This window comes from Motacilla alba, chromosome 5 (genome assembly GCF_015832195.1).
Source record: "Motacilla alba alba isolate MOTALB_02 chromosome 5, Motacilla_alba_V1.0_pri, whole genome shotgun sequence".
Classification (NCBI taxonomy): domain Eukaryota; kingdom Metazoa; phylum Chordata; class Aves; order Passeriformes; family Motacillidae; genus Motacilla; species Motacilla alba.
This window is the reverse complement of record NC_052020.1, coordinates 55,321,936-55,348,604: the sequence shown is the minus strand read 5'-3', so window position 1 is coordinate 55,348,604 and position 26,669 is coordinate 55,321,936. Positions and strand designations below refer to the sequence as shown.

Genomic DNA, 26,669 nt, shown 5'->3' with positions numbered 1-26,669 from the left:
GTCCCATCATTTAGTAGGTATGCAGTGATGTGTTGGACTTAATTGGCATCCAGGAGAAAACCTGGCTGCTGCTGGGAATGCTGGGTCTTCTATATTTGCTGTGAATTTCCTGCCAGCACACTGAAATAGAAAAGACAAACTGAAACAAATGGAAAAGGACAGCTGGGAAAACAGTCTCTTACGCAGCAAAATAAAGGGAGCTTGGTTTGATAATTCTGTGAGAGAGGGGACTGGGAGAGGCTGTGTTTGATTGCCCAGGGCATTTGTGCTTCAAATACGGTTTTTGAAGATGCCCAGAGCCTTTGCATGGACTGGCACAGTTCTGGTAAATTCTCCTGGCTTGCACAGGTGGGAGTAACCTGTTTTCATACCCCACTGAAGGATGGGCTGGTATCCACCATCCAGGCTGCTGTGAGATCTGCTGCATGTGATGTTTCAGTTTACTGGTGACTGAGCTCACCTCTCAGGTGAAGAGGATCGTATGAACACAGCTGCTCCTCACAGTTAAATGTGGATCAGAGGCATATGATGGTGAAGGGCATTTCTGATTCCAAAAACTGTCTGGATACCACGCAGGTCTCACACATTATTGCAGGATTCAAGACTGGTACAGTTCATCACTCCTTTTCTGTCATCCAAACCCGGTTGTCGAACTTCCCACGTGTGTGAATATAGGAGAAGGAAGCAGACAGGAGGTAGAGGCTGCAGGTGTATGCTTAGGCCATAAATAATACGTCTCTTTTTAATAGCCAGGAGCAGTGTGCGAGGGTTCTGGAGCTCCTGAAGCAGTATCAAAGCTGCAAAACGAGTCTGACCAGCATCATCCAGAAACAGGAGATTGTGCTTTCCCAGCAAACTTCTTACATGGGGAAGGAGAATTTGAACAGACTAATAGCAAAGGTGAGTAACAAGAACTTGGTGGAAAGGAAAGCCTTTTCTGGGAGCATTCAGGAGCAGGGTTGCCCTTGTACCCTCAGCCTTCAGGGCAGATGTTAAGGCCTTCCTTTCACTTTAGCTTCCAAAATACATTTAGGGACTCCATATTTTTGTTTTAAGGCTGTTTTTTCATAGTGAATCAGTCTTGTTAATGGAGAGGGATTAAAAACACTAAACCAAACCCCATGGAAGAGCTAGGATCTAGTATGAAGATGAGATGAAGTCCTGTCCTTTTGCTCCAAGCTGTCTGTGACAGCAGTTAAACATTTGCAGTAGCTTTAGCATTACTTGATGAGCTACTCATACTGAATGAGCAGGTACTGCTGGACATCTCTTCATTTAGTTTAAAGTTTTCCACCTTTTCTGGCAGAAATATGCCATCCAGCTTCTTGGCTAAATGAATACAGCTACTGGAATAGTTGTCCATGGTTAACAGGTTAGTGAACAGCAGCATGGCCATCGTGACCATTTTACTGCTCAGGTTTCACATATCCTGGATTATGGAACTGGTTGTTCAGATCCTATTTTTAGGCTTTCTGATGAGGCATCACCCATAGCATCCAGGAATGTTTGCTCTCAGGCAGTGCCTGGGCTGGTTAGATTTAAGAAGGAATGTAAGTGGTGTTTTCCTCAGGCAGTGGGATGGTGTCTGCTTGTGCCAGCCCCCTTTAGCTGGGGCAGGGTCTCTTCTTGGTCCCTCCAGTGAGACCTGGGGCACTTTTTATCACTGGGCTCCTGCTGAAAGGGGGGCATTGCCTGCATATCCCAGCCCCCTGCTCGTATGGAGACCCCTTTCTGGGACCACCCCTCCCTCCTCACCCTGAGCTGTGCAATTCCCGCTCCCAGAGCTCTGGTCTGAAATTGCTGTGGCACAGTCCAGGCATGTCCTTGAGTGCTCATGATTTGTTATATGGAATTACACAAAATAATAGCAGGGAAAGTCCTCTTCTTTGTTCTGGTTTGTGAGAGCAGCTCTGCCGTCCCTCCCCTGAGCTCAGTGCCCGATGGGGTTGGTGTGGGAAGATGTAATTTCCCAGGATGTCTGTGGGAAATAAGGAGAGAGCTGTTAACATCCAAGTGCCTAGCACTAGAGGTCAGTGTTTCTTTTCCAGGAAGCTTCCATGTTGTTTGTAAACGCTGACATTCCAATGAAACACAAAGATGCAGCTTGGTGTTTAATAGAAAGCAGGAGAAAGAGACGTTTCACGTTCTGGCAGTCACGTATTTGACAGTGTCTGTGTTTAAGTAGGATTTAAACTTTTTTTTTTTGTAAATAGTTCAAAACCTGGGGTTCAGAATGCAGTTGTAATAGTATCTCAGATGATTATCACACTCTGCATTGTTTGTCTCTGTAATCAAGGTTCTGTGTGTGGATGTGCAGTCCTCTTGGATCTGGCACGTAGGACTTTAAAAGCAAACCGTGGTTTTGGCTCTCTTAGAAGTAAATTCATATTCTCACTCAGCTGTTCTGCAGCCAATAACAGAATGATATGGATTTCTAAGAGGGAAATATTCCTGTCAGCATGGCAGGGATATAACAACACAGAATGCATACCTAGTCTCATCATATTGTATAAAATAGATTATTTTATGTAATGCTGTTTCTCTTAGCAAACAAAACCCCAGCAAATCAGTTTAAAAAAATTTTGCTGAATAAACAATCACAAGCAAATATGCTCACAAATATCCATGTGGTTTTTTTTTCACAGATTGAAGAGGCAAAAGAGGAATTTAATGATCACTCTGAAGATGTAGACAAAATAAACCAGATCTGCAAAAACCTGCAATTCCAGCTGAATAAAATGAAAAGCTTTGAGGAGCCTCCGTTCGAGAATGAGGCTAACATTATTGTGGACAGATGGCTGGATGTATGTAAAAAGTAAATTATCAGGGTGGTCTTATCTGTTATGCATTATAGTAATTGATTCTGATGTGGGTGTAATATTTCAAATAAATTAAGTGCAATATGGCAGAGATTCTTAAGAGATAAATCCAAGTGTTTACCAGGGCAAAGCTTGCAGAGTATCTATGGATGTAACGTTTCTGATCTCTCAGGTAATTTATATTGTCAGTACTCCTTGGCAGTAAATAATTCTAGAAAATGCAGAAAAGACAATATTTATGTTTTCTGCATGAATCTGTAAGCTTCCATAACAACTTCTGTGGATTTAGACTTTGGAGACAAATCTGGAAAATTACAGTGCTGGTGCTCTTGGTGGGAAATGTTTGCCACTGTCGATCTAAGCAGTGCATCAATACTGAGATTAAATGGTATTTACTGGGAGTAGATAAACATTAATGAGCAAGGCTCCTTCCTAAACCTGCCTTAAAACTGGCAAGCTGCTGTTGTGATTGGTATGTTTGGTGACATGTGTGGCAGGGATTTAAGTATCTTCTCCATGACCAGTTCACTGTGAAGACACGAGATTTTTTCCCCCCCTTTTCCGCTCTTGTTTTTGTGGGTGGTTTCATCTTACTCCGATTGTCTTGTGCTGCCTTTGCTTTTGGAATATAACTCAACATTTTTTTTTGAAATCTGTGTGTATTTTCTGTCTATCGATCCAATGATAGATCAATGAAAAGACCGAAAACTACTGTGATAATTTGGGGAGAGCTCAGGCTTTGTGGGACAAACTCCTGAACTTATCTGGCACAATCGAAGCTTGGGCAAACACAGAGCTCAAGAATGCAGAAGACCATTGCCTGACTGAGGAGGACCTCACTCAGCTGAAGGTAATTAAAATGACAATTCCTTTATACTACAGTGATATGGGCTTTGGGCTATAAACATGCACGTTGCATAGAAATAGCAGCAGAGGAAGTTGTAACATTTGCAGTTGTATCTGCATGGGTGGTTGCACTAAGGATGTTGCCTTTATTTGGGGATACAGGCCTTGGAAAGCTAATGCACAGATAGTGTATATGTGTAGTAAATGGTTTTCAATCAATGCAACTCTGCAAGTGCTGTACAGAGATGGAGCAAAGAGAAGGCCTGGAAGGCTGTAGCCTGGAGTGCAGCAGTGCACAGAGAAGAAAGAAAAGAGTGTGTTTAGGCTAATGATTAGTTTTCCAGGTAGAAGTGGCCTGTCAATGAAGATGCTGGAGCCTCTGGGACAGCTGGGCAAAGCACAGCTCAAGAAGAGGTTTCAGAGGTGGTTTGTTTTCCCCCTGTGTTGGCGTAACTTTTTGCAGCCTCAGCAGAGAGTGGCTGCTGAGCATCTCCAGGGGCTGCACCTGGGCTGCTCGTGCCCCTTTGGCACAGATTATAACGTTAATTCTTGGTAACAGGGTGCAGCTGGATGTAAAAACACATGCACTAGGTCTGTGCCATTGAAAGCTTCGTGTATGGGGTTGAATATTTTAATTTCTAACTTTAGGGCCAAAATGGACCAGCTCTGCTGCTTCATTGTGGTCATAACCAGTGTCTACTAAGCAAAAATAATTTCCTGCTTGAAACTGAGTGATTGAGACATAAATACATAAATACATCACATATCCTCTTATTTGAAAATTTGCAGGCAGTTTTTCCTCAGTGTTTACCAGCAACAAATGGCCTGGGTTTTATAATGGTTGTTTGCAGCTTTCCTCCTACTGTTAGCACTACTCATTTGTTTTAGTTTGCAGAGAAGTGAAAAGCCAAGGTGCTCTTTGTGCATGGATCTTCACTAGGAGCCAGTGGCATATCCACTGTGCAGCAGTGCATATTTTGTCACCTCATTGTTGTCTCTACCATTGTACTGTCAGAATTTTCCTGGAGTAGTTTAGGTCCCTGGAGGCTCCAGTGAAAATGCAGCAGCTAGAAAATGCATCTTTAGGGCCATTTTGTTACCTGGAAACTGCTCAAGTCCAGCGTGATGTGACTGTGCCCCCAGTGTGACTCCTCTCCTCCTTAGGAAGGGCTGTGCTGGAGGTGGCTACAGTAAGGTTATTCTGCTGCTTTCTTGTGAGAGATAAGTCTCAAAAGAGGAGGGAGAAGCCATCAAGAGACATAAAAACCATGTTCCCCTGAGCAATTCTTATAAAGCAGAATAGAAGGAGAGAAAACTGAAACCAATGCAGTTGAAATTTTGTAAAATGATTCCAAGTGCAGAGGGCATCAGGCTCATTTATCACTTTATTATTGCTCTTTTTTTGTTGATCCTGAACCACCTCTGCATTGATGTTCATACCAGAAGACCCCAAACTGTTGCAATGTGTATCGTGTTACACAAGGATGAAACCCAGGGTCCTTTGTGAGCACTGGTGCATGTGTTTTCAGGGAGCCTGTCACAAAAGAGCAGGGCAGTGGATTATTGGACTGTGTATTGAAGGATAATTTCAGTTTAAAATATGTGAGAGAAGTTCTGTTTTCCCCCTGTAGCTTGTATGCAAATGCAAACTCTTTTAAGGGCTGCAGCACATGAATGAGTTTTGATGATTGCTTGTACAGAGCCTACAAAAGGAAGGCTTTGTCCTCAGGGAGCTTGGAATAACGATTTAGGAATATGAGACAATGCCATTATCCTGTTCATAAGTTGAAGCTGGCATTTTACCTTCACATCTCTGACTTGTTCCAAAATACATTCAAATGAGTGGAGGTCTTCTTTCCATATGCAAAAGATTTACATTTAAAAAGTGCTAACAGCCTGTGTTGTATTTTATCACTTCCATATCAAAGCACTTGCCATCAGAACACCGATTCTTGACTTGAAATCTATGGCATCTGAGAATATCCCTTTTAGTAGAAGCAGCAAGACATAAATGCAAAATTGAGAGTATTTTCCTGCAAATTTACTTGAAGTAAAATAATTAGGATTCTTAAATATGTGCTAGATTTGCATTATCAGCTGCTTTGCCTGAGAAACAGGGTGTTTCTGACTCGAATACAAAAAATGCTTAATTGCAAAAATGAAAATCAGGAAATGAGCAAATGGTGACACCTCTATATACCAAAATGCATAATCAGAATATTTTAATAGAATTTTCTAACATAAACATAGAGATTTAATTGGGAGGGAAGCACAGTTACCAATGTGTTTTTTCCACCTTTAGGCATGCTTACGGGCCCAAGAGCAGAAACTCCAAAAATTCGACAACACGGTGGCTGAGATAGAAGAACTTCTGAATAGTAATGAGCCTCCACTGGAGCTACAGGTACAGAGGAGCTTTTACAGCTGATACACCAGTCCTCCTTACTATAGCCCTGCTTCTAATATTGCCTTTGCCACAGTCAATTACTGGTGTTACTTGTATTTGCTCAAGGAGAGTTGGAGGCATTTTGTTGCCAGTGGGCGGTGGTATTTCATTTGTTGTATCTCTCAGGCTGTTAAAGGTTGATAGAACCAAACCTGTCATTTTAAACACAAAGGTCTTGCTCACTTCTGTGCCTTTTTAGGCCCTTGGCCCTGCCCAAAGAGGCTGGTGTCAGTGATATCTGTTGTTTAGCTGGTAGTCAACACCAGGGCACAATGGACCTCATCACCCCCTTGGGGATCCCAGGAACTCAGCTTTACTGAGTTTTTACTGTCCATTTTTTACTGTCCATTTTAAACTCTACCTTTGCCTGGACAAGGTAGTTTGGTAATGTGGAGTTTCTTGCACAGAGTGATGTTTTCCTTTGGGGTATCACAAGGAAATCTTTGTCTTTCTGTGTTAGCTTCACACAACAAAGAATAAATTCTCATTTAAGACCGTGTTAACTTCCCTTGCTTCTGTAGCAGTTCTGTAATCACCCTCTCACAGTGTCTGTCAGATGCACCTTGAGCTTGACCCTGTTCAGCTATTTCTGTGTTTATCCTCAGCAGGCAGTGAACTCTGAGGAGTTTCACTGGGTAAAGTGATCTAAGGAGCTTAGGGAAGGACTCAGCAACCTTGTGCAGTGCATGCTGTGCTCCTGGAGAGCGCCCTGAGTCCCTGGGGTGGGGTTCTCACATGGTCCCACCCAGCTGCTGCCTCATGCAAGTTAAGGATGAGGTTCAACACCTGTTGCTCCTTAATGAATAGTCTCAAGCCAGAGCTTCCAGCCTCTCTGTTGGCCTTTTTTTGGGTTATTGTGGGGAATTTCCCCCAGTGGAATCACTACAGAGAGAGCTGCAACCCTCCTCATGGCAGCTGAAGCTCCTTTATCCAGCTCAGAGTAGGCACTGGAGAGATTGACAAATAAAATAATACAAAACAGCGCCAGTAAAAATCCTAATAAAGATGGGCTGAGATCACTCCTCCTTAGAAAAGTAGTCCTTGAATGTTTTTCAATTTCTGGAGTGGGAGGGAAATGAATCAAAACAAAATGTAATTGAAACATCTGGCCTTCAGACCACTTAATTTCTTTTTATGTATATCATAGATTTTTGTAATGTTCTGGGAAATCAATCCAGTATAATTGAGTATGTTTATTTCTAATTTTAAGGTCATCAGATCATCTGTTGTGCAGAAAATGGAGCTGATAAAAGAGCTCTTGTCAGCCAAGCGAGGAACCAGTGAACTCACGGTGAATACAGCAGAGCTGAAAGGGGACCTTGATCTGGCCAAGACACAGATTGGAATGACTGAATCCCTTCTCAAAGCTTTATCTCCTTCAGACACCCTAGAGATCTTTACTAAACTAGAGGTAGCATGCCACAGATTGTGTATATTTTATACATTGGTTCATAATTTCTCTCTTTGTCAAGGGTTCATAAGTGTTCATCCTGTGTAAATTGTAGACTGCTGGAATAATTCAAGTGAAGAGCCTGGCTTGAATATTTCCTTAAGCTGCCAGAAACGTGGAAGAAAAGCCTCTTTTTCCTGGAATTATCAGATATATTTAACCCTTGCAGCTGTTGGAAATGGTTCATCCTAGGCACAACAGCAATATTGCCACCCAGGATATGTTCAGGCAGTAGTGCTTCTTTGGATTGTCTGTTCTCCAGGACTGGGTAATACACAGAGCATGCCTTGTGCCACCTGAGCCTGGCTGCAAGGGGAGCTCCCAGTAGACAATTTCAGCCTAATATTTGCTGAAACTTGAGCTTGGAGGCTTAGGCTGGCAAGATTTAAACCTCCTGTGGAGCAGTGAGTGGATTATGTGCATTGTGGGTGTCAGACCTTTAGTGTTTGAGGCAGTGAAATCACAACCATTGGAGGAAAAATAGAGTTTTTGATTAATTCTCTAGCTCCCTCTAAGTTACTTTTCAGCCCACGGGGTCTTGACAGACAGAATAAGGAACTTAGGGGGTGGAATAATGCTTATGGCAGCTGAGGTATTATAGTTTGTAAGTATTATATGTTCTGGAACATACAATGGGGCTATTCACATATCTGTTCTATGGGGTTATTTGTGCATACAGATGTACACACACTGCTCAAGGACAGTTTAGTGCTTATACCTACCTACTGATGGCCTTGCTAATGCCAACATTTAAGAAATTTAAGAAATTATTTTGATACACAGGAAGGGCTAAACCCTTTTGCAAAACTCTAGTTTGTACTAAAGCAGCTCTGTGCAGTGAACTTCTGCTTGGCCTTCAAAACTCACTTTTTAAAACTTCTCCTGCTTTGTTGTTTGGTTTTTTTTTAACCATAGGAGATACACCAGAAAATTCTGCAACAAGAGCACCTTGTGGCATTACTCCAGGAAGAGACAGATTGTCCTGATGTGGATGAATTAAATAAGCAGCTTAAATGTGTCACTGATTTATTCAATAGCAAGAAACATGTGCTTCAAGATCACTTTATGGGTGTTTTGAATCGTAAGTGAACACATTTCAATTATTTACCTTTACAGTTTGATCACCACAATGACTTTAAGGTTGTGCAATTAATTGTTTAGGTGTCTGAAACTGCTTTGATATCCCAAACTGCTTCAGGGTTCTGAGCAAGATAAAGATTTGCAGAAAAATGGATTTTGATCCCAGAAAAACACTCAGTCTGAATCAAAGTATTTAGTTTCTTATTTTTACATTTAAAAATTAGATAAAAGAAGTGTAAAGCATAATTCAGAAAGAAATGTCAGAGTATTTAATTTAAAAATACAGAAATCCAATGTTTTAATTTTTTGCAGTTGTTTTTTATTTAAAATTAGTTGCAAGAATAAATGGTGTTACTACTCTTTGCTTTAAGCTGACCTAGGATTATGCAGGTGGGAAATTTGGCCCAAAGAAAGTCTCATGTCTTCAAATGTTTTTTAAATAGTCTTAATCTGTGTGGAAATGAGAAAAGTTTCCACTAGGCTATTCCAGGTCTTGTTTACCCAAACTGCTGTTTGTGTTAGCTAATGTTAGCTAAAAAAAATAAGAGCTGCAGCATTTTCAGTCACATGTTCTGCAGTAAAAAGCAACCTTTGACAGTGGCACTGATAAATGTAATTGTAAATTGTCTGAAATCTTCCTGTTAAACAGGAGTTTGTTTTGCAGAATGCAATTAATGAAAAAAATTGGAATGTTCCTTTTTTTTTCAGGTCAATGCAAGAATTTTAATGACTGGTTCAGCAGCACTCAGCTGTCTCTGAAGGACTGCTTTGAGCCCTCAGAAACAAAATCCATACTGGAAGAAAGACTAGAGAGGCTAAAGGTAAAATATTAAAATATTGTAATTTCTAAAGCTGATTGTTCTTGCAGTGTTGCTCTTTTCACCTACGAGGCTATTCTTGGGACTGAATTCACCTGCAGTGGTTTTATAACTGGAGGCTGGAGGAACATCTCATGTAACTTAAAGCATTAGGAAAATAAGGGCAATGAAAAGAAAACTTCATTGAAATGAAGTGTCAGTGTTCAAGTTCAGACATCATGGGCAAGTGAGAGGCAGGACAGTAGTTAATGAAAATCAGTGGACCTTGACCAAGTACTTCAGTGTGCAAGGCTACAGAAAGTCAAGTATGTAGAGAGTAGCATGAAATTCTGACCCCCAATGGACTCAAATGTGAAAAAATTTGCATTTAATTTGTTGCAGCAAGATTTTCTCTCCGAATCAGACAGAATGAACAGCAAACAGATGGAAAAGCCACAACATCTGCAAGAAGCAATCACAGTTAAGCAGCAGAAGGAGATAGAGTGATGTCAGGGCTAGATTTGGATGCTGCTTGCCTGTTTCTGTGTGTACCAGTACTGTGGAGAAGAGAAAACAAGTCATCAGTTCCATTTTCTCCTTATTTTACCAACAGCAGCTTTTCCATTTACATGTGCAGTAGTCAGCAAACTGTGAATTAACATAAATTCTTTTTCAGGAGCTAAAATTGCTGGGAAAAAAATCCTGGTGGAGATAACAGGAGCTGAAAAGCTCTTGTAACATAAATATCTATTACACTACAGCAAATTTGACAAATGGATCTTGTGTTTATGTTCTTTTTCAGCACTTCCTAACATCTGAAGGCAGAGATAGAGACATCCAAGAGGTTAAAGCTTTACTGAATAAAGTGAAGCCTTACTTGCCCAAAGCAAGCATTCACCACCTGAACAGTCGTGTGAGGGATCAGGAGGCAGAGCTGCAGAGGTTGATCTCCAAATGTCAGAAAAGAGAACAGGAGCTTGGTGCCTCTCTCCAGCAGCTCAGCAGGTAGGGAGCTAATCTTGTGTGTGACATTTTAATCACAAGTGGTATCAGATGATTCATTATTAGACAGCCATAGGGAATGGCAAGCAACCCTTCTTTCTACAAGAGATGGTGATTTAATCAAATGTCTTGTTGTATATTCCATGTGGGCTGTTTTTTCAATTTCATAGCAGACCTGTATGGAAACTATGGACAATTTCCTTGACATGAACAGAGATAGTTAAAATTAGGCTTATGTTTAAAATTCTGCTTGATCAGACATATTTCTGTTATTTTTTAAATAACATATTTTGTGTAATTTTAATTTTATTTTCAATAACACATTTCTGTTATTTTTTCAGTAAAATCCTGCTGCCAGCAGGTTTTAGCCATATGATGCCTCTTATTTTGACCTGAGTCTCTATTTGTACCTCCTTTAGCCTTGAAGAAAGCAGCATGGCCTTGGAAGAATGGCTCTCTGCTCAGGAGGAAAAAATAAAAGAGATCAATAAAGATGATACAGAACTTGAAGATGTCTATAAAACACTGTTAATGCAGAGGTATTGGGTTTCTTGGTCACTTTCTAAGAACTGTCTTCTAAACATGATTGTTCCACGTTGTTACGACAAATAGGTGTTGATTAATTGTTTTATTTTTCAGGAAACCATTTGACTCCCTGGCTCAGCTGTCACATTCCTTGGGGGAAGCTGGGCTGACAGAATATGAAACCCTTTCAGAAGCCAGTAACCTTATTAGGAGGTACCATGCACTGATAACACGTGTCAGTGAAATGGCAGGCAATACCGAGAGACTTCCAGTGGAAGGACAGAATTTTGAAGACCTTGCCCAGGATGTTTCTTGCTGGATCAAAAAGCTTGAGGAGGCTCTTAATAAAATGAGTTCACAAGGAAGTGAGTTGCCATCAGATGAAAGGATTAATCAGATAAAGGTATTGTGTTAAATATATTCCTTTTTCACCTTCTACCTCAAGCTAATGCTTGATGAGTCAGTACCTCCTGAAAGATACTGCCACTGTTCATGGCCTGTAGTTTTACCATTTGAGCATTTTTTTATTTGTCAGCACAATATGGGTCTTCTTTGTAGAGAATAATTAAAAAGTCAGCTTAATTGTCCCAGACTTTGAAAATTAAATGATCTGTTTATGTGTCAGCTGTGTAATATATTAGACAAAGACTTAAACAGCAGTGTGAAAAGTATGAAAAAAGTAATGGAATATTGGTAATACCTTTTATTTTGTTACCAAAAATAATTGTATATGCACTGCTTCTGCTTCTTGTTTAATACAGGAAATCACAAATCTTAGAGAGCAAGGTGAAGCCAAAATACAGAGCATGGTGGCTCTAGGAGACACTGTATTGAGAAATGAGAAAAATAAGAAGCCAGAGGTTCAGCAGATTATTTCTGAGCTCCAGAAAAAGTGGGAAAACCTCTGTCATCTGGCCACTGAATATAGCAGGTAATGTGGAATTTGCCAAGAGGCATTGGAGATCACTTACTTCTATATTGATTTTTTTTCTCTTCTTCCTGCATCCATTCAATTTGCTTTCTGTTCTTTGGGACCAAAACGAGATACCCACAGAAACAGTTGTGTTTCTGCTGAGTTGTGGAGGGACAGGTCACAGTGTGGCCTGAATGGTCAGGTGGGGAATGGCCAGAGACACTTTCTGGTGTGGCCATGAATAACCAGAGAATCTTCTGTGTCCTCTTGTTATTATTGAGCTCTCACTGAAACCAGCACAAGAGGTGCTCAGGAGGATGGAGTGTTGGCTGTGTTGGGTCCAGCACAGCAGAATGCAGAGCTATTCATACTGTTAAAGACAGGAGAGGAGGTGCTCTGCATGCCTGAAGAGATGCTCAGGACCTTGCAGGATCAGGCTTGTGAAGAGCAGATGCACCACAGGAACAACAGCAGTGAGGAGCTGGAACAGAGAACTTGATGCAAGAGCACTTCACGTATGCGAGGCTGTGCTTTGCTTATTTGCCAAAAAATAAGAATCTTGAGGGGCAGAACCCAAAACAATGAAGCTTTGCTTTTGTCCTTGATTATCCTGTTGTACTTTACAGAATTATATCCAGACTGTTTATTTGGGTTTGTTTGTGTGGGATCATATTTTCCAATGTTGGCATTTAAGTTCCATCTGGAAGGTATCTGAGCTCCATCACTAAATGTGAACATACAAATGTTACTTCTGTCTCATTGCATACTTCCTGTGGACAAATGCAACCTGTTCACCTGCAGCAGATCAGCATGCATGCTTGTAAAGCACACAAAGAGAAATCCAATGTAAAGGTCAGGCAAGTAATCACTAGATTGTACTCATATACCCCATATTGTGTGTGCTGGTTTTGTTGTCTGTATCTCTAAAACACTCCCCCACCCAACTAAATGTAGTGTGTTTCTTCTACAGAACATTCCCTTTCAGGAGGCTGTCATGGGAAGTCAAGGAAAGCAGATTCATGACTATATTGTAGTTTTTTTAACAGAATTTCTGCTACACTGAAGAGCAGAAGACTACAGAGCACAAGCATCACATCTCAGATGCTAGAAACTGTGGGTTTATACGTTAAGGTTTAAGAGGGTTAGTCATTTGTCCTGCATTGAAGTCCAGTTCATCTGCAGTAACTTCTGTGTTATTCATCACCTTGAAAATTTCAGTCCGATCAGTAATTTAAAATCTGGAGAAAAAAGTATTTGGTGCACTCAAGTTTGTTCTAATGGTTGACTTGTTCACACTTTGACATTCTAGGTAATCAATATTTTCTAGGTAATCAATACCTTTGTGTTTTTGACACTATTAAACACAGCATTTTTTCCTTAGCCCTCAGGAACAACTTCAGTGCAACAGGGAGCAATATGAGCAAAGCAAAGAAGATCTGAAACAGGCTCTAATGGAACTGGAGAAACAGCAACAGGAGATTTTTGCCCTTCAGCCTGGTTTGGAGGAGAAGCAAGCTCAGCTGGCAAACTATGCTGACCTGCTGCAGAAAACAGAAGCCTTGACTTCCCAATTTAGCAAACTGAGGAGCCAGAAGGAGCATCTACAGGGCCACGCTGTTGATCCCTGCTTCACAGAGGCAGAATGGTCAGAATTAAAGCACCAGCATGAAAATCTGCTCAGCCACCTCCAGGTTGGGACCTCACTCTCTTTCCTTTCCTGTTGGTTGCAGTTCTCACTGTTCAGCTGTGGTGTCATTCGGGTGGGAAGGTTTTGGGTAAAGCTGGGAGTGGAGGAAATTCCTCTGAAAAGGGGCAGGGAATATCTCCCTCTGTCTCTGAGGGATGGAGACTGAAACAAATGAGACCAAAGTAAATGTGAACAACATTTTGTACCTGTGTAAACAGATTTGGGTAGCTATAATACGAAGCACTTGCTCTTACATTCTTCAAGCCACAGTAGCTTTCCTTCCTTTTGGAAGGATGAATTTGGAAAACATCTGAAAGATTCTTTTCCAGCGTCTTGCTTGTTCTTGGTTTCACCCAATGTAGTACAGATTGCATTTGTACCCTCTGTGGCATTCTGTCTCTAATGTTTCATCCATTTTAAGAGAAAACATCCTTTTTACAAGTACGTTTCCAACCTTCTGCTTCCTGCTATTCATAAAAATTTTGTTCGTGATGGAGTCCATGATGTGCTGGGAAGAGAGCAAGATGGTTTTGTGTTTAACCTGTGGTTAGCCAGATATTTTATGGGAAACAAGCAAGTTTGTTGTGCTGGTGAGGTCCTGGGAAAGCTGTAACAGTGTGTGGCTGATTGTTTGAGATAATGGTGGACTAATCCTAGAAACTCCTTGTTTCTAGACCATCATGCAGACATTGGAAAGCCCTGTTCAAGAGCACCAGCAGGTTCAGGATATGCCAACAGACCTGAGCACTGAGCTGAAAACTGTCTCAGAGAAGCTTGCTGAATGTGATGGTCCAGCAGTGGAAGAACCATCAGCTGAGCAAAATCAGTTGAAATCACAGGTATGTTGCAGTTTCTGCATTACGGAGCCCATCACATCTGTAAAAGAGAACTGCTCATGGTGTCAAACTGAAAAGCTATGAAACCTTTCTGAAATAAAAAGTATGTAATGTTCCTTTTTTGAGATAACTGTAGGACTCAAACCACTCTTAATGCACTGGGGGGACCTTTACTATTGGCTGAACTGAAGGTTCAAGCATGCAGTTTGGTTGGTTAGGATTTTTGGTCTTCTCAGGGCATGATGAGGAAAGAGATTATTAAATTTGGTATTAGTAAGTGTTTTTAATTTAGCCAGTGTGAAAAATGTTTTAAAAAAAGTCAGCGAGCCAAGTTCATTTTTAAGAAGTGTCTTTCATGCATAAGTAGACATTGTTCTGCTCTTTGGCAGAGGGGAAATCAGTCTTGTAGCTGTGAGCACAGAGAGCTGCTGTAAGCTGAAATCATAGCTCAGGTATGGATCACTGCCATTCCCTGTCCTTCAGACCTTGCTATACCTCTAAGAAGGAAAAATGGAGAGGAGGTGAGGGGGGAATTACCTGTTCAGAACTTGGAAAGATGATCATGTACCACCCTGTGTGCTATGGGATTATTTTATCACCGTGATGCTTTTAGCTTCAGGTGTTCTCTGTGCATAAAAATGGCTGATGAAATTATTGCTTTGGTAATTGACTTTCTGCAGCAAATAGGTCTGCATGTACCTTTCAACATGGTTTGTTGTTCAAAACAAGTATTTATGATTTTAGAGGTTGACTTTAGATCTTAACATTGGGTATATTGAGTGAAGATACTTTTCAAATAAAATATTTTCTTCGTGTTCAAAGGAACAACAGGGACCTCTTAGCCAATGTGAAGACACAGCAAAGAAGAGTTTGGTTTTAGCAGAAACTGTTAAACAAAACACCTCTTCACCAGAACAGGAGTTTATTAAGGATGAGATGGAAACACTTCAGAGTGAACACAAAGAAAGACTGGAAGAAAGACTTGAAAATGTCAAGCAAAAGAAGGAGAACATTTCCAGTGAAGCCCTTGAGTTAAAAGATGAGTTTGGTAATGAAATCCAAAAGGAAGATAAGGCAGATACAATGCTGAAGAGAGAGACACAGATCACTTCTGATACTCACATCCCTGCAGAGGAGACCCCCACAGCAGTGGAGCTGAAGGAGCCTTTGGAAATGAGTGATGTGAGTTTATTTATTGACAGTAACAACAATGGAAAGCTGGCTAAAGAGACTTCTCAAATGTCTTCTGTGGATTGCATCTTTAATTTCACTGAAGTTAAGCCTCCTGTAAATACAAGTGTATAAATCAAAGAAGTGGAAGGAACTCTCATAACTTTTTATAGCAAGTCTGTAACAGGCCAATAACATATTTAAAACAGCAGTTTTCCTTATAAATACAATTCCATTTAAATGCCTGTCACATTCTCTTGCCACTCACTAGAGCAGGTATCCTCAGTCAGGACACAGAGAAGTTGTAGAGGTGGGAAAATTGCAGATGAACCTCTCTGCCTAAGAGCTTTGAGAGCTTCTCTTAAACCAGAGAGGCTTGTTTAGACCTTCAGCACAGTGTTTGTCCTGTTTGTTTTCAGAGAGAATATTTTTTCACCATTCAGAGATTTGATGTTAAAATACAATGTTTATGCTAACACAAGCAGATTTTCTCTTCTATCACTTCTCTTAGGGTCAAGATGTAAATGGAAATATGTCTGAGAAAGGTGGGCAGAATGCTCCAGTTTTGGAGGAAAGCAGTGTACTGTCAGACAGCCCATTACAGGCTATCCATCACAGCAAGGACAGACTGGGACAGGCTGTTCAGGTACCTGACAAATGTGTTTTAATATGAGTCTTTGTTTATGTGTGTCTGTGTTCATTAGAAATCCATATGTAATCCCTTAAAATTTCTTGGCTTATGGAGACATGTTTTCTTTATCTGGTGAAAGCAATGATAAATTATATTTTCTCCAAATCATCCTCTCAGTCTTGCTCATGTGAAGAGTGCAAGAGATCAAAGTGATGGTCTCTGCAAACCCCCAGGGCTTGAACCCACTTTGTCCATGATGCAAAATCCACCACATACCTGTGATTTCATACAATCCATCACAGAATTGTTTGGGGTTGGAAAGGTGCTAAAGTTCATCTAGTTCCAACACCCTGCCATAGGCACAGAGACCTTCCACTAGACCAGGTTGCTCAAAGCCCCTTCCAGCTTGGCTTTGAACACTCCCAAGAATGAGGAATTTAAGAGGTTTCATCACTGCAGGTAGTGAGAAGTCACTGATCTGGAACTGCTGATTTTTATGTGACCTCAGGACACTGACACTGTAAATGACTTGTAAAAATTAAATGTGTGCAAAGCTGAGAGAATGATTTGGAGTACTCCCTCATTGACCTGACCATTGAGAGATGACCATCAAACTATCAGTGGAAACTCTCCATACTGGGATTCCTGGGGAAGGTGCAAGAATCGTTACCAAATGTGTCTAATCAGAAACTTCTAGAACTGTATTAAAAATCATGTGAGCACATATTCCTGTTTACCCTGTTCTGGAACTGTTTCAGAGTGGGTAAGATCCCACTTTGGGATGGCAAACTGATCTTAGCAGGGGCTTCCAGCTCTCTGGGTTTGGGTTGCCTCAGCCTTTTCCTTCATTCAGTAAGCTAAACTGAAGATAGAGTAGACAGATTGTGCAGTGGGAAGTTTCTTAGCAAATTTTGTACTCTGACTTTCACTGATTGTAAACATTTTGCATTTTTCAAATCAGGAGGAGGCTGATAAGGAGAACCCAGATATGGACAGAGCTGACAGGTTCCAAGAGGATGTTCTGGACAGTGCAGTTCTGGGTGGTGAAGCTGAACTGGAAAGACATCAGGATGGTGTTGGTATTGAAGGTGATGAATCTAGGAAAAAACCCCATCCAACACAGGTAACTGGACATGAGATTACACCACAGGGGTAGAATTTAAGGGTCTGTGTATCCAGTTCAGTTGCTGTGGGGATGATTCTACTAAGAAATGAGTGAGAAAAGCCTCAGTTCACACTGAGCTACTTTAGTCTGATGTGATACTTAGTTTGTGATAACTCACTTAATTCTTTCCTGTACATTCAAAATTAGTGTGGAGGGGGGATTTTTTCTTTAGTGGTTGGCTGAGGATAATTCCAAGGGATATTGCATTCCAAGTCACCTGGATGTACTGTGAAATCTGCTGACCATTTTGCCTGAATACTATTTTTGTGCTTGACTTGCTTTCTAGATTTCTTATTTACATATTTACTTTGTATGTGTGAAGCTGCATTTGAGATGCTGTGCCCTGCATGGTGCATCCTCCCTGGTACAAGGGGAATTTTGACACCCAGAGCAGTGTTTAGGAGATGGGGCCATAATGAGTGGGAAGAGACCAAATTCCTGTTGGAGATGAAAAGGCTGACAGGGGTCTTGTTGCTGTCATCCCCTCCCTGAAGAGGGGAGGTGTTCTAGAGCCAGACTCTTCTCAGAATTTCAGTTTTAGCAAACTCTGTGAGATACTGAATCCTCCATCCAGCAAATCTCCAGGTTACCCACAGGACTATCCTGCCTGGGTTTCTAAACAGGCACTCTCTGTATACAGTACAAGTCCTCAGGAAAAGGCTAAACCTTTAAAAAATGCATTCAAGACTGTGTCCAGGAGCACATAATTCAAGGTCCCTGCTTAGAATAATGAAATATGAACAGTGTAGGTCAGAACACTTGCAATTTATTGTAAAAATTTATAACAAAATTACAGCACTGCTTCTTGTAAGTGGTTTCCTTTGCAATAACCTTGCTCACAGTAAATTATGAGGTGTAATTATGGTTTTCCTCATCTACCTATAATTATGGGCTTCATAACTTTCTCATCTCAAGCACAGTAATTACTACTCGACAGGTTTGATTAGAGCTTCTTGATTACAGGTTTCTTTTGTTTTTCTTACACCAAAAGGAGGAACCTAGTGATGTTGAGAATCAGTCATATAGAGAACATGAGGGGCAGGTTCAAGAGAAGCTGTGCCAGAAAGGTCAAGTCCTTGAATCTCCAGCAGCTGAGAAAGATGGTCTGAGATCGAATCCCCCAGTTCCTGCGCATGAGGTAACCCACAGTCTGTTATTTCAAGTGAAATGTGCCAGTTGTTCAATTTTTGTTTCCACGTGGGCCTCAGCTGAAGTTGTTTTTAAAAGAAGAGACAATTACATCAAAAATCAAGACCATTGCATATAGATCTTATTTATGTCTGTATAGTTTTGAACTTCATCCAAAGTGCTTGCCACATCATGATTTTCTGTGGGTCTGTTCAAAAAGAGTTCACTCTAGTTTTTAGAGCCATCATAATCAGTCTTTATGATATTTAGAATTTCTCTTCAAACTGTTAATCAACAAAAACTTGGTTCCATGTTATTACAGTCAGCTATGATAGCTCTGCCATCATAAGGAAGGCAGATCAGAGACCTGAAATCCAAGGGTGATCCAGCATAAGAAAAGAAATGAAATAAAATAGAGAAAGGAGAAGGGATTCAAGTTGAATTAATGACGAGTTACATTACTGAATGACTTTACTAAGTCTACTCTTCTTTAAGAGTAAAGGAGTTACATGACAAGTGCCCTGTGACTGTTGGACACCACATTCTTAATTTGAAGGTAGGGCTCTATCTAATCTTGCTGGTGAATCTATGGGCAGGTCCACAGCTGGCCTGTCCATGGGCAGGTCTTACCTGGGACTTGCACATCTGCAAAATCTCCCAAGGGTCTTGGGTCTTTTAGAAATCCCTGCTGACTGGAAGCTAGCAGTGTTATTTAGATTTACAAAAAGGGTGTGAGGAAAAATCCAGTAAACTACAGACTAACCTCAATTCCTGGGATAATTATGGAGGTCATGCTGGGTACTACTGAAGACCATTAAGTCCAGCCATTAACTCAGGACCAAGCTCACCACTAAACTATGTCCCCAAGAGCTGCAGGGACATGTCTTTTAAATCCCTCCAGGGATGGAGACCCACCAATGCCCTGGGCAACCTGTTCCAGTGCCTGACCACCCTTTCAGTGAAGGAATCTTTCCTAAAATCCAGTCTAAACCTCCACTGGCACAGCTTGAGGCCATTTCTTCCTCTCCTGTCACTTGTTATCTGGGAGCAGAGACCAACCCCACTTGGCTACAGCATCCTGTCAGGGAGTTGTAAAGAGTTATAAGGTCTCCTCTGAGCCTCCTTTTCTCCAGGCTAAACAACCCCAGACTTGTGCCCCAGACCTTTCCCCGGCTCCATTGCCCTTCTCTGGACATATTCCAGCACCTCAAGGTCTTTCATGCAGTGAGGGGCCCGAAACTGGACACAGAATTTGAGGTGCAGCCTCCCCTGTCAGTATCCATGGAGGCACTGCCATGATGTGCAATGAGAACATCACACAAACAAGCAAAACAAGTACACAGCAAGGTTTTTCTAAAAGTCAGGACACTTCTCTGTGTCTTTTGATGTGTTGATATTTCAATCTGGTGAAGTGGATTTCCTCCTTTCTGTGTGATAGCTTAGCTGAATTTTAATGCTTACTTCAGTTCTATGGCACTCCAAAGTCTCTTGAGATTAAATCTTATGTCTGAATTGATACAACTGTTATGTACACAGAGAAATTGAAAAGTTCTCCAACTGACTACTTCATGAGTGGCCTCTTCAGTTTTGACTGAAAATAACCAAGAGTTCAAATGAAGAGAACTGTTCTTCTCTGAGAATGTGTACTATGTGCTGTATCTTTCCCACACTTTAAAGCAGGTATATTTTGCATAGCTCATGACCCATGAAGGGACAGGTGACAGTGACAGCTTACAGTGATAGCTGGCTGTTTCTAGTAAAACAGTGTCTAAAGTAGCAATACATGAAGTTTATCAGACAAGAATTTTTTTACTGTTGCTGATTTTAGATGTTAGTACCATGGAGAAGCTCACGCTGCAGTAATATCTGTGTACTTGTATGCATTCACGCATAGAAATTTTATACCTGGAACAGATCATCAGATAGAGACACAAGTACTGGGAGAAGGGAAATGCAGAAAGATTTTAAAGGGATCATCACGTGATCCAGCTAGCCTGTGACCTTTCATTTCTGATGCTGTCTGCAGTAGCTGAAGGTGATGTTAACCCTGGCCCCAGCCCAAGTGACTTGTCCTTCTGTCATGGGAATCACAGGCAGTGCTAGGGACTGACTGTGGAGCCTCCTGATCCCTCCCCACCCTGATTGAGACATGACTCCCTACTGCTCTCATCTTACCTCTGATTTTGGATAGCACTTGTGACAGTGGCAGCCGTGGCTTTGTGTCACAGCCAGGCTGCTTCATGCATGAGCTGCCCTGTGAAGAAGAGGTGAAGAGGTGTCCTGCTGAAGGACACGTACACAGCAGTGTTGTCAGGGCAGGTGCTGAGCAGGAGTGTGGGTGTGAGGAGAGGATAACGTTCCATGAGTATGTAAGGAAGAGAGGGAGAAGACACAACAGACCTGTGAATTTATCAGAAGCAGAGGTGGGTGCAGGGAGGATGTTATTTGAAGGTGAGGATGCCAGAGTTTCACTAGGAATGGTGGGCAGAGGTTTCAAGGCTATCTGAGCAGTGCTGACAGGAGGGGAGTGACTGCAGGGGTGGGGGACAGTGATGGAGTTTCCAATTTCTGGGTCCTGACTGATCCACAGAGGCTGTAGGGGAAACCAGAGCAGGATTTAACAACCCCAGCATGGTTTAAACACATGAAGCAAAGTGCTGCAGTCAGAAAACTTATTGGTTTAGGCTCTTCAGAAATAAGAATCTTGTTTTGTGTTGTAGGACGCAGGTGCAGAAGTGGTTGTCCAGAAGGAACTATTTCCCGGAGTGCAAGTAAACAATGAATATTTTGAAGAGGAACAAAAGGTCAATGAGCTGAAAAATGAAGTGGCTGAACTGGATATGGTGCTTATAAATGAGCAACTAAAAGAACTGGAGGTATGGAAACTGCAAAGCCATTCCTCATTTTTAATGTAGTGATACACTTGCAGAATTGTGATTCACTTGGGCAAACCAAAGCTGTTGCCCACAGCCTTATCTGAGTTTTAACTGCACCATTAGTCAGTTTGTCTGCAAACACGATGCCTTGATACAAGTCCCTGTAAATCCCATAGTTTGTACTGCTCTTCCAGAGTGCAGTGATGCACCTAGGATTGCTTCCATGATGTGCTCCTTTGCTTGTGGATGAGCAGCAATATGTTTGTAGGTGAATCAGTATTTAGCTGTATTTCATGTTGAAATCTGAGAGTCCTTAAGATCATTCTTTAATCCCCTCTCTCTCTCTGTGGTGGACTTGATTGTAGAATTTAAAAACTGAGCTGGAAATGTGGAAAGCAAAGTCTCTGTGCCATAGTGAGGAAGCAATTCCCAATGGAACAGGATCAAACAGAGCAGAGCTGCAAACCATGGAACCCTGCTGGGACAGGCTGCTCCAGGAACTGGAAGCTGTTAAGGCAGTGAAGCAACAACAGTGCTGTTTAATTAATGAATACCAGAAAAATCTTTCTGCTGCACAGTCCTCCATGAAAAATTTGTCAACTGAAAAAGATAACATAAAAATGTAAGTATAGTGGAGGGCTTTGGTTAAGAGGTTGCAGAACAAATATGGTTCTACACTGAATTTTGTGACATGCTTCAGTAATGCTCAGACCAAGAGTATTTGGAGTTACATCCACTTCAAGAGAAGTCTTAGAGGTTTGTAAGTTCATGAGCACAGTTAAGCAGAAGAATTTCTGGTTCCTCTCTGCTATCCTTAAACAACATCTGCTCTCTTTAGGCAAAACAAAGAAGTAGTTGCTGGGCTAAAAACCTATAAAAAACCCACCTTAAAATATTTTTTTAAAATGTGGTAGATGTGAAGTACTCATTTTTCTTTAGAGACTCATTAAGTCTAGTTTTTTTATTCTGCATGAAACATCTCTTTATTCTGAAAACTAATCTTACTTGATGGGAAGAATTCCATGGCAGTAAGTAAGTCTACGTTACCAATTCAGAGGAAACCAATGCACAAAAAATAGTTACTATGTTTTGTGAATTATCTTCAAAACACAGACTAGTTTGTCCTGGTAATGTACCAAAATAAGTTGAAAACATTTAAAATTTATGAAATTGTTAATTTACTGCAAAAAGGTTTTAAAAAGGTGATAAAAATCTGTCTGCTAAGTGTATTTTAGATGGGCATTTTAAAGTACTACTGGAAATAAAAGAAGTGTGTATATATATATATATATATATATATTTATATATGTATGTATGAAGATTCATTTGGAAGAGTTTAACTTGCATGAATGGAAATTTCTCAGTATTTTTATAACCAAGTTTTATCTTCATTATCAACCAGAAGTTACTGTAAAATGTTGTTAATTCACTTCGAGAACACAGTGCTGATTTTTAACATGAAGTCTACATTCTATATTAGTAGACACTGCAATTTAAGAGAATATACAGTAGAACATATCTTTTTTTGCACAGATATCTATGAATAGTGAGTGCTCTATAGATAAGCAAGAAATAATGCAAGGATGCATTATTTCTTGCAAGGATGCAAGAAATATCAACTGCAAGGATGGTTAGGGAATTCCTAAGAGAGCATTGAGAGATATGTGTGATTAAGTGAATAAGTTAGTGAATTGTGCTCTAAACAGTGAAATTTGTTTTAAAAAAGTCTCTGTATAAGGAGAATTCATTATTTTTAAGCACTGCTCATGTTTTTGCCAGGGGTCCTATGAACAACACAGTTCTTCTGGAGAAAATTAAGGCATGCATAGAGTCCTTGCGGAAAGAAAGAGATGTCTTAAACCAGTTGCAAAGTCAGCAAGAAGTTTTATCTCAGCATTTGACATGCATGGATAAAGTGTTGACAGAGAGCCAAATGAGGCAGCTGGAGCACTGGTGGCAGCACATGGAGCAAGCAGTGCAAAAGAAACATGATCAGGTTGTGGCAGAAATTGATGAGTTTAACCTGCTGATGAACAAAGCACGGGATATTCAGAGGCTGATACAAGAACAGTATTTGCAAGCAGAGTTATGTTCCTCAGCTGCAGGAAAAGCCAAAGACCCTCTCATTTGGACCACAGAGCTACAGGACATTAAACACGGTCTTTCTCTATTAAAAAGGAGGATTGAGCTGCAGATGAAAAGAATTTGGAGTGAGCAAGAGAAGGTGGCTTTGGAGAACTCTATACAGGATTTGCAGGGCAAATTGGAAGCATTATCAGCACAGCAAACTCATCAAGAGGATATTCAGACCACTGGTCCTGCTCTCATGAAACATGAAATGATGAAGAGGCTGAAAGAAAATATTTCCTGGGTCAAAGACTCACTGTCCCACCTTGATCAGAAAGCAGCACTTTTCCCCAGTGATGTCAAATCACAGATCAGAAATTGTCAGCTGATGAACACAGACATCCTAAGCAGAGAACCTGTGATTGTATCCCTGGATTATGGGCTCCAGCACATCCTTCCCAGCTTGGAGCCAGAGGAGGTCTCTGATATAACCTTCCTTTTACAAACATTGAAGAATTCATACAAAGCTCTTGTTTTAAAATCTGCTCAAAGATTGCAGCACTTGGAGCTCCAGCTGGAGGAGAGGCAAAGACTCACTGCAGAAATAGACAAAGTTCACACTCAGCTTTGCAAAGCTGAGCTGATGGCCAGGCCTGACCCAAACCAAAACAGCACCTGCTCAGAGCTGGTGAGCCAACAAGCCATTCTAAAGGAGATGCTAAAGGACATACAGGAAATAGAAGGGCTTATCTCATCCCACTGTAAAGAAAGTCAGGTCACAGCTGGGCAGCTGAGCCTGTCTGAACAACTCTTCTTGATTGATCAGTTAAGGAGTCTGAAGAATAGAGCAAGGAAGACACAGAGGCAAATTCAAAGTAAACTTCATGAAGTAGAACAGAAGACAGCTGTCTCCAGAGAGTTTGCTGAAGGAATAGCTTCATTGCAGCAGGATCTTGATGACCTGCAGGATGGTGAAATGAACCTGAAAGATGATGCATTAGTAGGTGCCAAGCAAGGACTGAAGGACAAATGCAAAGCACTGAAAGAAAAAGTGTTAGCTTTTCAGTCAGGTTTGTCACAAGTAATGAAGTACAAGGAAATATTTGAATGTGTAGGTCTGAAGTGGGACTCACTGCAGCTGGATGAATTGCAAACTAAATTTTCTAAAATTAAAAATAAAATCAAAGAGAAAATAATACACTTGGAAAATATTGTTAGGGAATGGGATAAGATTCAAGGATTGCTAGATGAAATCCAGACTGTGACATCCACTGTAAGAAAAGAAGCTAATATTCTAAATGATAGCTCCAGCTCTTCTCCTGCTGAGAATGTCATATCTGCACAGATTCTATTGCAGGCAGTTCAACAAATCTTGTACTTAACCCAGGAGGCAGCAAATCAAATAAACAAAAATGAGGTCTTTGATGCATCATTCAAAGAATCTAAGAGGAAAGAAATAAAGAGCCTGGAGAAAAACGTTGAAGAATTAAAGCAGTTTCTTCAAAACTTGGTCTCTGGGCTACAGAGTGTAAACAAGGAAGGTGGCCAGGATGAAGTAGAAAATATATTGCACATCATAAGGCATATTCAATTAGAACTCCAGCAGCCACTTGTGATAGACATAAATACAATGCAGGATGAAAAGCTGCGATGGGAAGCAATTCAGAATATGATGGAAGGAAAGTTTTCTGCTCTTAAATGTGTAATGGAAAAAGAGAGAGAAAAACAAGAAGAGAAATCTCCTGCTGCTGCTATAGAAATAAAGTTAGAGACACTGCAAGGCTGTGAAGCACAGCTGAAGGCAGACATTGCTGCCCGTGTTGTAAGTATATTTAATGAAAGTGAACTATTGACATATGCCTTTCCCCAAGAATTAGATTAGGTGTCTGTGACTGTGGCATTTTTATTTTCGTGACTCACATTCTCATTTATTCTAACACCTGAATTGGCCTGTGATCATCTCCCCATTGGTGGATAGGATGGGAATCATGACAGAAACGAAGGATAAAAAGAAAGTTGTGTTCACTTCAATTATAATCAATCAGTGGGGATTAGCCCAAGAAAAAAATGGTAAAGAGGAGGAAGGAAAAGGCTGTGTTGAAATATTCAGCTGAAGAGAGACTGGGCGCAGTCATCTTGTGAGGCAACATTTTCAATAGTGGGAATGATAAAAAATCCAAGCACCTTGTTTCTACTGTAAAGAGAAGCTTTAGCAGTTGGGAGTGATCAAGGGGATTAAAGCACAGGTCAAACCAATGTGATCAGGAATGGTGAACATAATTCCTGTTCTGAGGGCAATAAACACATGGGTTACAGCACTGCTCTGTGACTACACAAGTAGCAAATGTGTTTGCCACATGTCCTCCCTCACCTCCTCAGGCCAGTTCTGGGAGAGCTGGTCTCAAAGACAGCCAAGTGTAAAATTTTAAGACCATGTGGTGATCCAGAGGAGCACAGCAGCATTATTTTATTGTTTCTTTCTCTTTTTAATGCTTTCAGAATGCTCTGGAGGAGGCATGTAAGGCTGGTGAGCTTTACACCAAGGCTCTTCAGAGGGCTGCCGGGTTGCTGGAGGACTGTGAAGCTCCAGCCCAGGCTGCTGCAGCAGAGCTCTGTGGCTCAGAGGAGATCTGTCAGGCTCCACACTGGAAAGAGGACGAGTTCAACTCTGCAAAGGCTGACTTGGAAAACCAGCACTCCAAACTGCAAAACCTAGTGAAGCCAGAAGACAAAGTATGTCTGGAAAATGCTGTGAGAGAGCTGCTGGAAAGGAGTTTGGCATTAAGAAAGAGGGCTCAAAGAAAGGAAGCTGATGAGCAGAGGTGGGTCTAAGGGATCTCCATAGATCTTGTTCCACATTGCAAGAAACTTGACCAAAAATAAACCCAATGTTGTTTCTGCTCTGATAGAAATTCAGGTAGTCAGAAATTCCCGCAGCAAGAAGGGTAAGCATTCTTGTTGTTCTTAGGTGTGGTTGTTAAGGAAGGAAAATTGCCAGACAAAAGCCATATTGCTACTAATTTACAGTGCAGTCACTTCTTTATATTCCAAAATGTGGGGCTTGAGTGGGGGTCATAGGGTGCCAGAATCAGAAGAAAGCACATTTCTAGTCTGCAGTGCAGTGCTGGTGGAGGTCAGAATTGTTTTCTGAGGGTCCCTAATTCATGTCTTCCATAGGCTGTTCTGGTGGCTTGGGAAAGTAAAACCCAAACAAGGCACAGGCTGTAGTTT

At 41.1% G+C, this 26,669-nt stretch overlaps 1 protein-coding gene across 9 annotated transcripts in view; it reads left to right on the top strand.

Annotated features, from left to right (window-relative positions):
- SYNE2 (spectrin repeat containing nuclear envelope protein 2) overlaps window positions 1-26,669 on the top strand; it is a 179,786-nt gene that overhangs the window by 57,084 nt on the left and 96,033 nt on the right. For 8 of the 9 annotated variants that reach the window (XM_038138490.1, XM_038138489.1, XM_038138483.1 and 5 more), the window contains 21 exons: window positions 750-900; window positions 2,646-2,804; window positions 3,508-3,669; window positions 5,968-6,069; window positions 7,322-7,522; window positions 8,477-8,642; window positions 9,350-9,462; window positions 10,241-10,443; window positions 10,860-10,979; window positions 11,080-11,368; window positions 11,727-11,896; window positions 13,260-13,569; window positions 14,240-14,404; window positions 15,224-15,583; window positions 16,083-16,217; window positions 17,164-17,325; window positions 18,359-18,505; window positions 21,216-21,371; window positions 21,737-21,993; window positions 23,151-25,260; window positions 25,938-26,260. In XM_038138490.1, coding sequence (XP_037994418.1) covers window positions 750-900; window positions 2,646-2,804; window positions 3,508-3,669; window positions 5,968-6,069; window positions 7,322-7,522; window positions 8,477-8,642; window positions 9,350-9,462; window positions 10,241-10,443; window positions 10,860-10,979; window positions 11,080-11,368; window positions 11,727-11,896; window positions 13,260-13,569; window positions 14,240-14,404; window positions 15,224-15,583; window positions 16,083-16,217; window positions 17,164-17,325; window positions 18,359-18,505; window positions 21,216-21,371; window positions 21,737-21,993; window positions 23,151-25,260; window positions 25,938-26,260 — 5,961 coding nt within the window. The remainder of the gene's footprint in view (window positions 1-749; window positions 901-2,645; window positions 2,805-3,507; window positions 3,670-5,967; window positions 6,070-7,321; window positions 7,523-8,476; window positions 8,643-9,349; window positions 9,463-10,240; window positions 10,444-10,859; window positions 10,980-11,079; window positions 11,369-11,726; window positions 11,897-13,259; window positions 13,570-14,239; window positions 14,405-15,223; window positions 15,584-16,082; window positions 16,218-17,163; window positions 17,326-18,358; window positions 18,506-21,215; window positions 21,372-21,736; window positions 21,994-23,150; window positions 25,261-25,937; window positions 26,261-26,669) is intronic. The other variant, XM_038138491.1, reaches the window with a different exon arrangement.